The 17,981-nt window shown below is 39.1% G+C and overlaps 1 protein-coding gene across 1 annotated transcript in view; it reads right to left on the bottom strand.

The window, feature by feature from the left end:
- The window catches only part of UBXN2A (UBX domain protein 2A), a 55,145-nt gene extending 49,641 nt beyond the window's left edge, over nt 1-5,504 (bottom strand). The window contains exons 1-2 of the mRNA XM_006880634.1: nt 5,464-5,504; nt 2,134-2,272 (exon numbers count right to left, since the gene is read on the bottom strand). Coding sequence (XP_006880696.1) covers nt 2,134-2,272; nt 5,464-5,504 — 180 coding nt within the window. The remainder of the gene's footprint in view (nt 1-2,133; nt 2,273-5,463) is intronic.
- Nucleotides 5,505-17,981: the final 12,477 nt, after the last annotated feature.

The raw sequence follows: 17,981 nt of genomic DNA on the forward strand, positions 1-17,981 counted from the left end.
AGCCAGGAAATTAGAAGACGTATTGCCATGGGAAAGTCTGCTGTTAAGGACCTCTCCAAAGTACTGAAGAGCAATGGTGTCTCTCTGGAGACTAAGGTGCATTTGATACAGGCCATGGTCTTTGCTATCACTTGTTATGCATCAGAGAGTTGGACAATGCCTAAGGAGGACAGAAGGAGAATTGATGCCTTTGAGCTGTGGTGCTGGAGAAGAGTATTGAATGTACCATGGACGCTAGGAAAACAAACAGATTCATCCTGGAAAGGGTCAAACCGGGCTGCTCCTTGGAGGCAAGGATTCTAACGCTCTGTCTAACATACTCTGGACATGTTGCAAGGAGGGACATCATGCTTGGTAGGGTGGAGGGACAGCGCAGAAGGGGAAGGCTCCCTATGAGGTGGATTGATTCAGTGATTGTGGTAATCGGGATGGGTGGGTCAGAGATGGTGTGATTGTCACAGGACAGAGCAGAGTTTAGGGATGTTGTACATAGGATCGCTATGAGTCGCAAGCGACTCGACAGAACATCATAACAACAACAACAACAACCCTAGCAAGAGTAGAAAAATTCAGTAAATTAATAAACAACAAAAGCTAGCAAGAGAACAAAGAGATGGGAACTTTCAAACACTGCTGGTGGGAATGTAAAATGGTGCATCAACTATAGAAAACACTTTGGTATTTCCTTCAAACACTGAAAATGGAAATGTCACTCGATTAAGCAATCCCACTACTAGGATACTGCCTAGATAAACACTCTTCCTTATTTATATGTTGTTAAGTGCTGTTTAGTCGCTTGCAACTCACTGTGACCCTGTATGTACAACAGCTCTGACGTCTGCTCTATGCTGTCCCAACCTTTTACACTACTACAAAGAATACTGGTGTTTATGTTTCTGAGTTGCTGCTCTCAAGAGTCTTGGATATGGATGCATTAGAGGAATTACTTAGTCATAATTCTTTAATATTATGAGGACCTGTCAAACTCCTCCCAAGAGCTATTCCATTTTAAATTCTTAATGGCACTGGTTAAGGGCTGCAATTACTCCACATTTTAGCCAACATGTCTTGTTTTCTATTGTTCCTCCCCCCTTCATTTTTAATCTTAGCTCGGTGGGCGAAGAGCAATATTTCCTTGTGGCTTTCATTTCCACTTCCTAGCATGTAAGGAGTTGCACTGGCAACCCAAAGACAGGCAGTTAAAATCCACCAGTTGCTCCATGCGACAAAGATGGGCAATCTTCTCCTATGTAATTTCTAGTTTCTGGAAACCTGGTGGAGAGTTAGCTATGATGAAGTTACAACATTAAGATGATGAGAAGTGGCTACTGAGAGAGTTCTTGTTAGTACGAAACTGGGCTGCTAACCCAACGGCCAACCTTCTGGAAGCTCAAATCCACTGACAATTTACAGCCTTCGAAATCCTGGACCCACAGAAGTCAGTTTGAGTTTCTGAAGGAGTACTGAGGAATTCTGGCGATGTGTGCATTAGATAACCAAAAGGTCAGAGGGTTGAATACACGAGGTTCTTTGAGTGAGAAAGATGAGCAGTCTCCTCTATAAAGCTATACAGTCTCAGAAACTTAATAGAAGGTTGATATGTGTCACAACTGACTTGATGGTTGTGAGTTCAGGAGTTTTGTTGCCATTAACAGCATATCAGGAGTCCTTAGACAGCAAAGACAGTTACTCACTGGGCTATTAACTTACAGATAATTACTACCAGTCTAATTGGATGGCATGGCTGCTTTATTATGCTGAAGTGATTTATGTGTCCTTCATATTTTATCACAAAGCATATTAAAAAAGTGTGTACTCAAGTGCTGGGGTTTAATAAAATTAAATTCTTACTCCTTCATCAAGAACATTAACTGAAATGAGTTTTAAAGCAAAAGAAAGAAAACCAAACAAATCCTACAAATTCAAGGCACAACAGAATACAATAACTACCATACAGTTTGGTGTCGGTCCCCTGATTCTTGCTAAAGTATTAGTAATTTTACCCATCATGCACTAGCAACACCAAGGCAAGGTAAACATAGTGGAAAAGGCAAATATTATTATTATTATGATGATGATGATGAAGAAAATAATTTTTACAACAGGAGAAAAGAATTGGTGAAGAGTAGTTACCTGCTTCTTCTTTTCAGTAGGTGACAAGCATTTGGCAGCAACCTTCTGAGCATCTTCAAAAAGGCTATCAACAAAATATTCACAATTCCATTGTCGAGTATCACTAACAGGTGGGTTGTTAGATCCTGTTTCACAAACCCTAATTAAAAAAAAAAAAGATGAAGCAACGCTAGGATACTGAATTGAGCTGCTTCTACCCCCATGTTTGTAAATGAAGCCCCTTTTAACTTGAAACTTTAACTTTTAAGTTAAAAGGGGCCTCATTTACAAACAGGAAAAAAAGTTAACCTCTCAGTGATTTGGTTTCTTAACTATAAAATGCAAGTACTTCTACTATCATACAGTTATTCTGAAAGTTTAATAAAAATCCATATAAAATTCTATACACATGCCTTGTAGTTGCTGTTGTGTGATCAGAACCACCTCATAATGGATTTTCAAGACAGTAAATCACACGGGAGAAGACTGGCCATTTTTCTCTCATGGAGCCGCTGGGGGACTCAAATTATGTGCTTTTGGAATTACAGCACAGCTCCTTACCACTAGGCTACCAAAGCAGCCTTCTACATGTGCCTAAGACACAGCAAAACCTCCAACATCTGATAAAAATATTGTTATAATTACATTATGCTTCCTTGTACATAACTGCTTCTTTGATTCTGAAAGCAACTGGTGCTTAATTTCCAAGTACAAACCCAATAACACTTGAGCAACTAAAATTTCTATATAACCTTTCAAAAAGGACCAGTTAGAAACCACCTTTTCATCAAAAGAAGTCTTACAGTGCTCCTAAGGACAAAAACATAAAAATAAAGAAAAACAAATGAAGCATTATTAATTAAACCATTACAAAGAAAAGTTTCTGTTTGAAATCTCATTCTGATGGCAAATGTACAATGGTGAATACTTGTAATAGAAAATAACATCAATAAAAAAGACATCTATAAGATATGTTTCAGGAAAAATAATGATGTCATGTAACTGGGGATCCTGCTTCACTGAAAAAGTGGTTATATACTGTGATGAGAATACAGAAATCCCTAGATAGAAAAAAAGAACAGAAAAGGCATTCTTAGCTTTGAGATAGGAAAGGCATTCTTAGCTTCAGTGAGAAGGTACACTAAGCATAGTATTTTCTTGGTAACTCAAGAATCCTCTTAATATTTTATTATATTAACTTGTCATATAGAAAAATATAGGCAGGCTCTGGTGGCCTAGTGGCAAGAAGCTGCACTGCAGTACCAGAGGTGAGTGGCTTGAATCCACCAGATGCTCTGTGGGAGGAGGGACAATCTCCTGTACCAGTCAGATCTGATTTGACAGTACACATACCAAAAAACAATAATAATAATAAAAATTAAAAACATAAAAGAAAAATACAAAGTCATGAAGTAGGAGGATGTTTTAGTACCAGAACTCATGCCAGTTTAAAGGGTACAAGTATGGCCAATAGAAACAAAAGAAGCATAGGCATTGTGTAGCAACCAAATACCCTTCCTATTGTATTCTGGTCCAAGTAAGAAACAAGCTGTGTTGCCCTACTCAAGGACAGACAACCTTCTCACTCTAAATGCATCTTGGCCACCATTTTTGAGCAGCACATTGCTACTTGTCTTCTCCAAACCCAAAACTCTGCAGCTATCAAGCTGACTCCCCCTCATGTTGCTGTTGTTAAATGCCACTGAGTCAAGTATGACTCATAATGGCTCTATGAACAACTAATATGAACTTTGCTGTACCCTGTGCCAGCATCATCATCTCTGTTATACTTGAGTATACTGTTATGGTCTTTGTGTCAATCCATCTCACTTGGGGTCTTCCTCTCTTTTGCTGACTCTCCTGTCAAACATGATGTCCTTTTCCAAGGACTGGCCCCTCCTAACATCATGCCCAAAGTATATGAGATGAAGCTTCACTATCTTCACCTCCAAAGAACACTCTGGACGCACTTTCTCCAAAATATTCTTGTTTGTCCTATTAGCAGTTCATGAAATAGTACTCTTCTACAACCCCACCACAACTCAAAAGCACTGATTCTTCTTCTGCCATCCTTCATCACTGACCAAGTTTCAGATGCATAGTAAGTAACTGAAAAGACAACAGCCTAAATCAGATATACCTCAGTCTTCAAACTAACAACATTAATACCTAGAACTTTGGAGAGTCCTTGACAGCAGATTTTCCCAATGTAACAGGTCTTCTGATCTCTTGCTACTGGTACCAAGAGTGCTGACTGTGGATCTAAGTAAGACAAAATCATTGACAACTGCAATATTTTCTTCATCATGATGTTGCCTGTTGACTCAGTGGTGAGGACCTTTTTTTTTCTTGATGCTAAGATGTAAATAATATTAAAAGTTGCAGTCCTTGATGTTCTGCAATGTTTCAAGTCCTCTTCATTTTCAGCAAGCAAGGGTATGTTGTCTGCATAATTTAAGCTGCTGATGAGTCTTCCTTAGATCCTGATGCTACATTCCTCTTCATAAGGTATGGTCTCTCAAATGATCTGCTCAGCATACAGACTATACAAGTATGGAGAAAGGATACCCTCAATCAGGCTTCCAAAACCGTCACTCTTAAAAGGATGAGACTGGCTCATGTTTCTATGTAGAGTAGCTGCTGGGTTTGAATTATTTAGCCTTTTGTTGAGCCACCAACACTTAACCTTTTCATCACCAGTACTTCTTTTTCTGCTAGGGTCAATATCTCACATGCAAGAGGACTGGTTGCTATGTAAGGCATATGCTGCCACTGGCCACATGTTTCCACTGGCCATGACGGAACTATTTTGAACAAACAGAAGTCCTCTTTAATGCTAACTATATTGGCACTTTTGTTTTATGTGTGTTTTGCCCTACTCTGTCAGCTTTTCTTTGTCACTATCATTATTTATTTTTGCTATCTAATACATTTGCCAATTTAACCATTTTTGCAAAATGTCTACCTAAACTAATCTAAAGGTCAAAGAGGTAACACAAGGCAGAGATGGTATTCTTATCTCTGAAACCATTACACTATCACTATACCTCCAAAGAGTATAGAACACAAACCAGTAAAAAGATACTTACTTCTATTTATCACACAACTGAAGTTACATGTGAATAAAAAAAGATCATTATTTTTAATAAGAATACTTAGTAACTTTATTAAAATCAGTTTAGACCAAGTATGATTTTAAAAACAAGTGAAAAAGTATTATGACTAGGTTTTCACTGAAATAAAAATATGTAATAAAAATTTACTAACTCTACCAGTGTAATGTAATAAAAATAGAAAGATAATAACAAAGGTATTAATAACAAAGAAATTAATATACTTGAGGCAACTTACCACTCTTCTTTTATAGTATCAAGATTATCTACTTCTTTCATTCTCTTTTGCCTTACTGTAAAATTTAAAAAAAAAAAAGTTAAAGTTAACAAGATAGTACTTGAAAACAATTTCTTTTTACATATATGTTAATATTCTTTAAAATATAAACTATTAATTGCACAGACCCAAGTAAAATAAAAGAGTCCTGGTAGGAACTGGTAGTGGTTAAGCACTCAGTTTAACAGTTCAAATTCACCAGACCACTCCACAGGGAAAGTGGTAAGGAGCTGTGCTGCAGTCCAAAAGGTTCAAATCCACCAGCTTCTCCATGGATGAAGGATGAGTGATCTCCTCCCATGAGATTAGTGCCTCTGAAAACCCACTGGAGGGGCATCTATGGGTTGGTTCCATCTACACAGTACACAACAACTGCTCCCATAAAGATTACAGTCTGGGAAACTATGGGGCAGTTCTACTCAGGCCTCTAGGTTAGCTAAGGGTTAAAAATCTACTCAGTGGCTGGGTTTGGGTTTGTTGTTTTTGTGACCAAATTCAAAGCTATTGTTTTCATCTACAAAATAAAGCAACTGTTGTTATGCAACAATGAGTTGACCACAACTCATAATGACTCCATGAACAACAGAGCTGAATCTTGCCCTGTGCTGCATCCTCCCTATCTCGCTCATGCTTGAGCCCATGGTTATAATCATTTTGTCAGTCCATATCTAGAGTGTGGTTATTTTCTAGCAAAAGAAAGACTTCCTAAAAATGGTAACAAAAAAATATTAAAGTGTCCTTTAGTTTAAAAGATAATACATGGGGGAGGGGAAGGGGAAAAGTTAATAAATTAATAAATTGAACCAAACAGTAACAAAATATCAAATTAGTACAAGCCACATTCTTGCAATTCTTTGGAAAGCAAACTGACAATATGTATCCACATGTGGTAAAATTTTTACACTTTTTAATCTTGGTTTTCCACATCCCTGGGAATTTAAAAGAACAAGGTAAGATGTGTACACAAAAATGTCCATGACAATTATGATTTATTAGGGCAAATGGTAACGTAGTGTTAAGGGTTTATTGCTCAAAACGGCTTTCCAAGCCATTGCCTCACTTTGCCATGTAAATAGGTGGGAATATGTGAGTAGGGCCTGTTAACCTATCCACAGGAGAGTCCACAGAGATTGACTAATCTCACCAATCCACAAGGGGACTGGCTAGACTCACCATTAAATTGAATGGATCCAGCAGAAGAATTGAAGAATCCTCTCAATAGCAAAGAAGTAAGAGAATGCAATGCATCCTTCAGGGCCAGAGATTCTTGCACAAACCAGACCACAGCCTATGGGAAGAATAGCCATAGCTGCAGCCAAGAACCAAAGACCTGAAGTGAGACAGAGCAGACCCTGGGACTGCTACAGGGTGGTGTGGGGTGTGGGGAGGCATAATCTGCAGGATTAAAAGCTTTATAACATTGGTTAAAAGCCCAAGGCTGAGGCGCCTGAAAGAACACTTTGGAAGCTATGCTGACTCAGTGATTATATTCTGTTATTAGCCTGAATTATAGCCTTTTGTCTTCCCTATTATATTTCTGTGTGATCTGTGAGTTATCACATCGGATTCTGGACCCAGTAAAGCAGGCAAAATTTGTGTTAGGATGAGTAGAAAGAGGTGGGGGAGCGTGAGGGATAGGTTTGACGTTACTGGAGTTGGTTTTATGCTGTTGATGGGAATAATTCCCCTTTATATAGTTGGTAAAGGCCAGAGATGGTCATTCCCACATAGCTCTTGCTTTTTTTTTCCACAGGGAAGTAAACTAAATGTCTAATAAATCATGCTTTATTAGATCATGACTTCATGTTTGTTGGAATAATACATACTCCTTTAAAATAACTACAAATCATGTAGGTAGCCAAGTAGAAAAAAGACAGAACAAAGGCAAAAAATACAGGAAACAAAAATCATTCATACAAGGGAATGCAACGGAATTAGAATACTACTGAATCCATATGGGAAAAACAAACAAACGGGTATCAGTCATTTCTGGAACAACAAAATAATGGGTATTTTTCCCCCTCAACCTTTTGTAAAGCTTTTTGGCACCTATAACAGCAAGAAATAAGTGAACAAATCACTGGAAATGGTACAAGGGGCTGCTGAATCAAAGATGAACTGTTTGAACTATCTAGTAGATTTGCAGAAGAGAGACTTAGCAATCTGTTCCAAGAAAAGACTACAACCTAGAAAAGTCCTGTACATACAGTTCTATTGTCACAAACATTGTGAAAATCAATTTAATAGCACCTAACAAAACAAAAATAATCCAAACTGTCTGTTTGCTGAGGCAACATACAAACACATCAGTCACAAAGTTGTTGTCAGGTGCCTTCGAACTCACTGACTCATAGTGACCCTATGAACAACAGATCATAATTGCTATAGTCACTATGTCAGTTCATCTCCATAAAGGTCTTAAAAAACTCAGATGTTGTCCAAATATTATTCCTTTATATAAGAAACCATGGTTTTCTAAAGAAAAGGTGATTCCTGGATTAGACAGATGAAGAACAAGATGAAGCTGAACATCTTGTGGCTCCAGAAAAAAAAAAAATATATGTATGTGTGTGTATGTATGTGTATGTGTGTGTATATATATAATCCAACAGAGTATGGAAATTATTGAACAATATAAAAAATATCACACACAAGCAAAATCCTGCTGAAGATTATTGATAAACGACTGGAACAGTACACAGACAGAGAACTACCAGAAATACAAGACAGGTTTAGAAGAGGCCGTGGCACTAGGGACATCACTGGATCCTGGTTGAAAGCAGAGAGTACCAGAGTAATGTCTATCTGTGTTTCATTGACTATGCAAAGACATTTAACTGTGCGAATCACAACAAATTGTGGTTAATCTTAAGGAGACTGGGAATCCCAGAAAACTTGATTGTGCTTATGCTCAGACCAGGAAGCAGTCCTCAGAACAGAGCAAGGAAACACTGCATAATTCAAAATCAGAAAAGGAGTGCATCAGGGATGTGTCTTGTCTTCATACATTTTCATTCTATATGCAGAATAGATCATTCAAGAGGCTGGACTTTATGAGGAGGAATCAGAATTGGAGGAAGACTCATCAACAACCTGCATTATGACACAACCTTACTTGCTAAACTGAGGAGGACCTGAAACATTTGCTGCAGAGGGTCAAGGACTGTAGGTTGATAAATGGTATGAAGTGTAACATCAAAAAGACAAAGATTCTCACTATGGCACCAAGTGGCAGCATCATGATGGATGGAGAGGAGAAGAGACTGAGATTGTTAATAATTTTAGCTTGTTTGGTTCCATAATCAACACTCTTGCCATGAGCAGTCAGGAAATCAAAAGATGAATTGCATTAGGGAAATCTGCTGTCAGGGACGTCTCCAGAACACTGAGAGTAAAGATGTCAGTCTAGAGAGTAAGGTACACCTGATCCAGGCCATGGTCTTTGCGATTACTTGTTATACATCAGAGAAATGGACCATGACCAAGGATGACAGAAGAATTGATGCCTTTGAGTTGTGGTGCTGGAGAAGTGTTTTTGAACATACCATAGACTACCAAGAAAACAAACAGATCTGTCCTAGAGAGTGTGAAACCAAACTGCTGCATGGAGGCAAGGATTTTAAGGTTCCATTTTACCTACTTTGGGCATGATACCAGAAGGGACCAGTCTTTAGAGAAGGATATCAAAAGCTGGAAGGGTGGAGGGACAGCATAGGAGAGAAAGACCCCAGATGAAACAGACTGATACAATAACTGGGGTAAGAAGAGTACTTGTGTCAGAGACAATGAGATTGGTTCAGGATAGAGTAGGGTTCAGAGCTATTGTGCACAGGGTCACTATGAGTTGTAGTAGACTCGGGGGCACATAACAACAACAACAAAGAATGACAAGGACGTATTAAAAGACACCAAAGGCAGTCTGAAAGGGGCTGTAGTTGGTCTAGTCTGGGACACGTGAACATGAAGAAAAACAATGATACTAGTGATATTAATGATACCCATTGTTGTTGTTGTGTCTTCAAGTCAACTACACCCTATGCACAATAGGTCTTAACCCTGCCCTATCCTGAGCAAATCTCACCGTCTCTGACATACTTGCCCCCATTACAGTAGTCACTGAATCAATCCATCTCATCCACGGTCGTCATCTCCTGTGTCACTGTCCCTCTATCCTTCCAGACAGGATATCCTCCAAAGACTGGTCCCTCCTAGCAACATCACCAAAGTATGTGAGATGGAGCTTCAAAAAGAAACTATCTGGTTTCACACTTTCCAGGACAGACCAATTTATTCTCTTAGCAGTCCCTATGTTCAATACTCTCCTCCAGCATAACTCTAAGGCAATGATTCTTCTTCTATTGATTGTAATCTTTTTTTTTATATTTACACTATAGGATTCTTTATTCTTAACAGAACTTGAAAATTTTAATCATTACTTTTAGAAGAGAGACTCTCTGGACAAAGTCTTTGCCCGAAGAAAATTACAGACAACATAAGGATAATCAATATAATAAGTTATCCATATGTTAAGATACTACTTTGGTGAGCAAGCTATTCCAAAAGTGAATAGTGATCAAGTATCAAATTAATATACATATCCATTACTTCGTTTCTATGCATATGCTTTACTTATATTAGCACAGGTGGCTTGCATGTATGCACATATAATTTCTTGATTGTAATCTTTGATCACTCTGTCCAGCTCTCTGATGCAGATAATGGGTATCTTTTAATGATGCTGATTAAGTAAAACAAAAATTCATTAATTCATACTGTTAGGAGGGGAAAGGCATCAGGAAATGCTAATTTTTCAATTAAACTTAAATGGAGTCACTGTTGTTGTTAGGTACCACAGAGTCAAACACAACTCATAGTAATCCTATAAACAACCTATCTGAACCTGTCCTATCCTGAGCCATCTTCATTATCTCTGACATTCTTGTGCCCAGTGCTGCAGTCACTTTGTCAATTCCTTTGGATAAGGATACTCTTCTTTTGACAACCCCTCCACCTTTTCAGGTCCCTCTCTGAAATGGGACCTCAGCAGGGAACTGTCACATGTACAGCCTGGGTTTAGAATAGGCCATGGCACTAGGGACATCATAGTCAAGGCTAGATGAATCCAGGCTGAAAGCAGAGAGTACCAGAGGAATGTCTATCTGTGTTTCATTGACTATGCAAAGGTATATGACTGTGTGGATCACAACAAATTGAGGCTAACCTTGAGAAAAATGGATGTCCCAAAATTTAATTGTGTTGATGCAAAAATCTATACTTGGACCAGGAAGCAGTAGTCAGAATAGAGCAGGAAAACACCACATGGTTCAGGATCAGGAAAGGTGTGTGTCATGGATGCATCCTATCTCCACATCTTTTCAGAGTATATGCAAGACAGATAATTCAGTAGGCTGGACTATAGCATCAGGATTGAGGGAAGACTCGTCAACAACCTGTGTTATGTAGATGACATAACCCTGCCTGCTCAAACTGACGAGGACATGAGGTGTTTGTTGCAGAAGGTCAAGGTCTGTAGTCTTTAATACAGACTGAAGCTCAACACCAAGGAAACAAAAATTCTCACCACTGGGCCAATTGGCAGCTTCATGTTGGACAGAGAAGAGATTGAGATTATTGGTAACTTCAGCTCACTTGGTTCCACAATGAACACTTTTTAAATTAATTTTAGAAAGATTTTGGATTTCCATTCATTCACTGTTGCACACTTTTTTCTCTGACTATCCTTCCCCCGCCCCCACTTTTCTCTTTGAAAAGTAAGAAAAAAATTCTTTCATTGTTATATAATCCCCTCCCCAGTCCATTCCACTAGCAGCCTTCAGTCTGGACTCTTGTCATGACAATAATACCTAGTGAAAGATTCCTCCTAAACAGTTCTCTCCCTCATATGTTCAAATTCAGTATACATTATTTATCCCCTTTTTTCTTAGTTTCCCCCAACCCCATGTGTCAGTCCAGCTTTATTGTATGCAATACTTGTTCTTTTGTGACTAAGAGTTGATCAGCATGATCCTCCAGGGTCACCCATTTCGTATAATAATTAATTAATTCCTTGTTTTTCAATGCAGTATAGTATTCCACTGTGGGAATATACCACAACTTCTCTATCCATTTGTTTGTTGATGGGCAACTGGGTTGTTTCCAACTCTTTCCTATTGTGAACAAAGCCGCAATAAACATGGGTGTGCATATATCTGCTTGGGGGGCCGCTATGGTTTCTTTAGGGTATATTTCCAGTAGTGGAACTGCTGTGTCAAATGGTATTTCTATTTGCAACTTTTTGAGAAAGCACCATACTGCGTTCCATAGTGGTTGCACCAACAACCAACACTCTTTTGACAGAAGTCAAGAAATTAAAAGACAAATTGCATTGGGAAATCTGCTGTCAGGGACCTCGCTAGAGTACTGCAGAGTAACAATGTCAGCCTAGTCTTTGTAATTATTTGCTATACATCTGAGAGCTGGACAATAACAAAAGGATGATAAAAGAAGGATTGATGCCTTGTGGTGCTGGAGAAGTGTTAAAACATACCATGGACTGCCAAGGAGAACAAACAGATCTGTCCAGGAGAGGGTGAAACCAAGCTGCTCTCTGGAGGCAAGGATTACGTGTTTGATCTGTTTTACATTCTTAGGGCATGCTGCCAGGAGGGCTCAGCCTTTCAGACACCAAGCTTGGAAGGGTGGAGGGACAAGTGGAAGCACAGGAGAGGAAGACCCAGGAGGAGATACATTGACTCAGTGACTGGAGAAATGAGATCAGGTCTGTCGAGACAATGATAATGGCTCAGGATAAGGCAGGGTTCAGAGCTAATGTACAGAGGGGATGCTATACATCACAGGGGACTTGCTGGCCCGTAAGAACAACAACAATGGGACTTACTGTAATCATGATAAATTCCAAATATCCCTAAGATTTAAACTTCAAGAATTGAACTCTCCAACATTAAAGGAAAATATAAGACATTTTTTTATGACCTGCAAGAAAAGATCTTGATAACTATGCAATAAAGAGAAAGACTGACACACTTGACCGTATAAGAGTAAAAAAATAAGTAAAAGTAACTTACGTGACTAGACAGCACATAACAATAAAAACAACTTAAATAAAAGGAAAATTTAAAAAACCAAAACCACAACTGAATCACCATTAAGATACCATTTTCCCCCCTACCTCATTGGCAATTGGCTTGTGAAATATTTTATTGGTGAGGCTTTGGGAAAATATTCTCACATGTTTTTGGTTGACATTTCACGGGAATATAAAATGGTACAACCCTTAGGAAGGAGAATTTGGCAATACTTAGCAAAATGCATTTACCTAGAAACCTCACATATAGAAATTTATCCTAATAATACCGTAGCAAATATATAAAATGGTGTATGAACAAGATTAGTCATTACTGTACATTCTGCAGCATTCACTGTAATGAAAACCTTTTAAAAATTCATATATCTATCAATATGAGGCTTGTTAAATAAACTATGGTAAATCCATACAATGAATGCAGCAGTAAAAAGTAATTTTACACTGCTGTGTAGAATAGAATATACTAATAAGGAACTTATTCAAAGACACAATAATTTTGTGGAAAAGGGCAAGATGAAGAAAAATACAAATGCTATTATTTATCTAAGAAAAGAATGAACACAATTATATATACATATATATTGTCTTCTAACTAAAAAGAAAGAGTAAATGAAAGAGAGGAGAGAGAAAAAAAATCAATGGAAAAAAATTAATCCTAAGGACTCTTCATAAACCTGAGACCACAAGAACTCTATGGTTTCCAGCTACCACTGCTGATTACTCTAGAGGAGATTGTAATAGGAGGTCCAAGATAAGAAGAATGGTAAAATGCAATCATTTGTTTTCCAGCCTCATTTCTTTTTTTTTTTTATATGTAATCAATGCTTATTCTTTTATTTGGGCCTCATTTCTGTCACTAAGTCTGTAATTTCTGATTACTGATCTTTCTTTGCTTCCTACTTTTGCATTCTACTCACCAATTATTATGACTGTATCTTGACTGCATATTAAATCAATTTCAGAACAGAGCAGGGTAACACTGCATGGTTCAAAATTGGGAAAGGTGTACGCCAGGGATGCATCCTGTCTCCATACCTTTTCAACACGTATGTAGAGCAGATTATCCGGGAGGCTGGGCTCTATGAGGAGAAATGTGGCATCAGGATTGGTGGAAGATCTATTAACAATCTGGGTTATGCAGATGATACAACCCTGCTTGCTGAAACTGAGGAGGACCTCATGCACTTGCTGCGGAGGGTCAAGGACTGCAGCCTTCAGTATGGACTGAGGCTCAATGTCAAGAAGACAAAGATTCTCACCACTGGACCAATTGGCAGCATCAGGATGGATGGCGAAGAGATTGAGATTGTTCACAGCTTCAGTTTGCTCGGCTCCACAGTCAACAGTCTTGGCACCAGCAGTCAGGAAATCAAAAAGCGTATCGCGATGGGAAAGTCTGCTGTTAGGGACCTCTCTAAAGTACTCAAGAGCAATGGTGTCTCTCTGGAGACTAAGGTGCGCCTGATACAGGCCATGGTCTTTGCAATCGCTTGTTATGCATCAGAGAGTTGGACAATGACTAGGGAGGACAGAAGGAGAGTGGATGCCTTTGAGCTGTGGTGCTGGAGAAGAGTACTGAATGTACCCTGGACTGCCAGGAAAACAAACAGATTCATCTTGGAGAGGTTTAAACCAAGCTACTCCTTGGAGGCAAGGATTCTGGGGCTTCATCTGACATACTTTGGACATGTTGCCAGAAGGGATGGGTCCTTGGAGAGGGACATCATGCTTGGGAGGGTGGAGGGACAGCACAGGAGGGGAAGACCCTCTATGAGATGGATTGATTCGGTGACTGGGGTAATCGGGATGGGTGTGTCAGAGGCAGTGCGGTTGGCGCAGGATAGAGCAGGGTTTAGAGCTGCTGTGCATAGGGTCGCTATGAGTCGCAAACGACTCAACGGCACATAACAACCACAACAACTGCAAATGTTGGTAGAAATCCTTAATTTCCTCTTCCTTGGCTTTAGCTGTTGATGTGCATATTAGAAATAATATTTATAGTAATAGGTTTTCCTTGCATGGGTATGGATAGCATTCTATCACTCATAGCATTTTATTTCAGAATGAATCTTGAAATGGTCTTTTTGACTATGAATTCAACACCATTCTTCCTCAATTTTTCATTCCGGCCATAAGAGATCATATGATTGTTTGATTCAAAATAGTTAATACCAGTCCATCTCAGCTCATTAATGCCTAGAATATTGATCTTTCAGTGTTCCATTTATTTCTTTACAATCTCCAATTTTTCTAGATTCATACATCATATATTCTATGTCCCAGTTATTAATGGATGCTTGCAGCTGTGTTGCATTGGGTACATCTATTGTCAAAGACCTCTCCAAGATGTTAAAAAGCAATGATGTCAGTTTGAAGATTATAATGCATCTGATTCAAGCCATGGTCTTTTCAATTACTTGTTATGCATGTGAAAGTTGGACAATGACCAAGGATGATGGAAAAAAAAATATCTATGCCTTTGAGTTAATTGAGGTGTTGAAGAAGAGGACTGTTATCCTATGGACTGACAAAAGAACAAATATGTCTTCAAGAAAGTGCAAGCATAGGGAGCTCTGGTGGCCTAGTGTCAAGAAGCTGTGCTGCAATCCCGAAAGCACACAGTTCAAATCCACCAGGTACGACACCGCAAAAGGAGGGGCAATCTCCTCCTGTGGCAGTTGGATCCGATTCAATGGTACACAAGAAAAAAAAAAAAGAAAGCCAACCATGGTGCTCTTCGGAGGCAAGGATATTGAAGCTTTGCTTCACATATTTTGAGCATGTTGTTAGGAAAGGCCAGTCCTTGGAAAAGGACATCATACTTGAAAAGGTGGAGGGTCAGTGAGAGAGAGGAAGTTAACTATAACAAGAGATGAAAAGGATGGCAAAAGATAAGGCAGGGTTCAGATCCTTGTTCACTGCTGTAGTCGACTATGAGTCGTAGTTGACTCAACAGTGCCTATCAATAATAACAGAGGGGAGAAAAACGTGGAACAAAGTTCAAAATATATAAGAAGAGCAGGCTCATTGGTCTGATACAACTGGCAGAATCCTTAGATACCCTTCAAGTAGAAAACTCAATTCACACCTGTGGCTCACCATTCAGCCAAACGTTGTTGTTAAGTGCTGTCAATTCATAGAGACTCAATTAACAAGCGACTATTTACAAGAGACTTGAACACTGTCCTACCCCATGGCACCCTTGTCGTCTCTGATACTTGATTCTACAGCTGCAGACACTGTCAATCCAACTCGATGACAGTCTTCCTTTCTTACACTGACCCTCCTTTCCAAGCACTGTCTTCTTCCAAAGAATAGCCTCTCCTAACACTATACCAAACGAAAGATGAGGCTCATTACATCACAACATCAAGAAGACAACAATCTTCACCATTGAGCTTACAGGTAACATCATGATAGATGGAAAAAACATTGAACTTGTCAGTTATTTCATCTTACTGAGATCCACAATCAACACTCTTGGTACTAGAAGTCAGGAGATCAGGAGACATATAACATTGAGAAAATCTTCTGTCAGTGACCTCTCCAAATTAATCAGGGGTAATAATGTCAGTCTGAAGACTGGGCACCCTTGATTCAAGCCATGGTCTTTCTAATCACTATGAATCTGAGAGCTAGATAATGAATGAGAATGACAGAAGAATCGATCCCTCTGAGTTGTGTTGTTGGAGAAAGTGCTGAATATCCCAAAGAATGACAAAAGAACAATAGTCTAGGAAAAGGTGCAGCAAAGATTCATCCCACATACTTTGGGGCCTGTAGTTAAGATGGGCTATTCCTTGGAAATGGGCATTATGCGTGGAAAGGAGGGTCAGAGAAAGAGGAAGACCCTCAATGAGATGGATGGACACAGTGAATGCAGCAAGAGGTTCAAATATGTCAGAGATGATAAGAAAAGCAAGGGCCATATGAGGATGGCTATCTCTGACCTTTACCAACTTCATAAAGGGGCACTGTTCTGTTCCTATCAACAACATCAACCATACAAAACCATTCCCATGGGGTCAGACATGTCTCCCATGCTCCCATACCTCTTTCTACTCATCTCAGCACCAATTTTTATGCTTTAATGGGTCCAAAATCCAATGCAATTGCTCACAGACCACACAGAAACATACTGGGGAAAATCAAAGGCTATATAATTCAGGTTAGTAACAAAATACAGTCAGGACAGCTTCTGAAATGTGATCACAAGAGTTTCAACCTTGAGTCCTGTAGCTTCATGTCAGTGTTACAAAGTTATCAATCCTGCCAATTTTGACCCCAGCCACCCATCCTCTCCACAGTCCTCCACCAAACTTCGGCAAAAGGCCCTTAGCTCTGGTTCCACGGGGTGGAGGGGTAGCAGTTCCAAGGTCAATTCCATCTCATGTTGGGTTTCTGATCCTCTGCTTCAGTCATGGCTGCTGTTGCCATAAGTCTAGCTGGTGCAAGAATTTTCAGACTGGAAGAATGTGCTGTATTTTCTCGCTGCTTCTTTGCTGGCGGGGAAAATCTTCCAATTCTGCTGCTGGAACCACTCAATTTAATGGTAAGACCAGACAATTCCCTGGTGGACTGGTGAGACTAGCCAATCCCCTTGTGATAGGCTAACACATCCTACTCACATATTCCTGCCCATCCACATGGCAAAGTAAATTTCAATGGATAGGAAAGCCATTTTGAACACTAAACTCTTCACACTACACCAAGATGGGAGAGGGTTCAGATCTATTGTTCACAGGATCTCTATGAGTTGTACTCAACTAAACAGCACCTAGTAACAACCACCACCACCTCAAAATACATATACACCTACATATTTGGACTAAATACTCAGTCCAAATAGTAGTCGTATACTGTTACTTCTCTAGCTTTTTTAAAAGGCAGTATCTTTTGCTCTATTGTTATTCCTGTTGAGTCAACTCCAACTAATAGCAACCCTACGTACAACAGCTCTGAACCCTGATCTATTCTGAGTAAATTTCTTCATCTCTGACACACCTATCTATCCCCATTACTCCAGTCACTCAGTGAATCCATCTCATCCAGGGTCTTCCTCTCTTGCTCTGTCCCTCAACCTTTCCAGGAAATTATTCTCAAAAATACTAGAATGACAATTACTTACATAGTTTTGATGTCTTACTAAAAATAACATGCTTCTAAAGAAAAATGCTTCTTACACTAAGTCATGAATATGAGAAGTTGATTATGAGCAAACAACAAATGCTGGCAAGGCTGTGGAGAAACTGGAACACTTTTTTTTCTATAATTATGTTTTATTAATTTTCATAAACATTTACAGAGATTTTGGGTTTCCATTCATTCATTGTTGCACTATTCTCTCTACCCTCCTCCCAGTTTGTTCTTGTCC

Source organism: Elephantulus edwardii, unplaced genomic scaffold (assembly GCF_000299155.1).
Source record: "Elephantulus edwardii isolate Elephantulus edwardi_28Jun2011 unplaced genomic scaffold, EleEdw1.0 scaffold00009, whole genome shotgun sequence".
NCBI classification, from domain to species: Eukaryota; Metazoa; Chordata; class Mammalia; order Macroscelidea; family Macroscelididae; genus Elephantulus; species Elephantulus edwardii.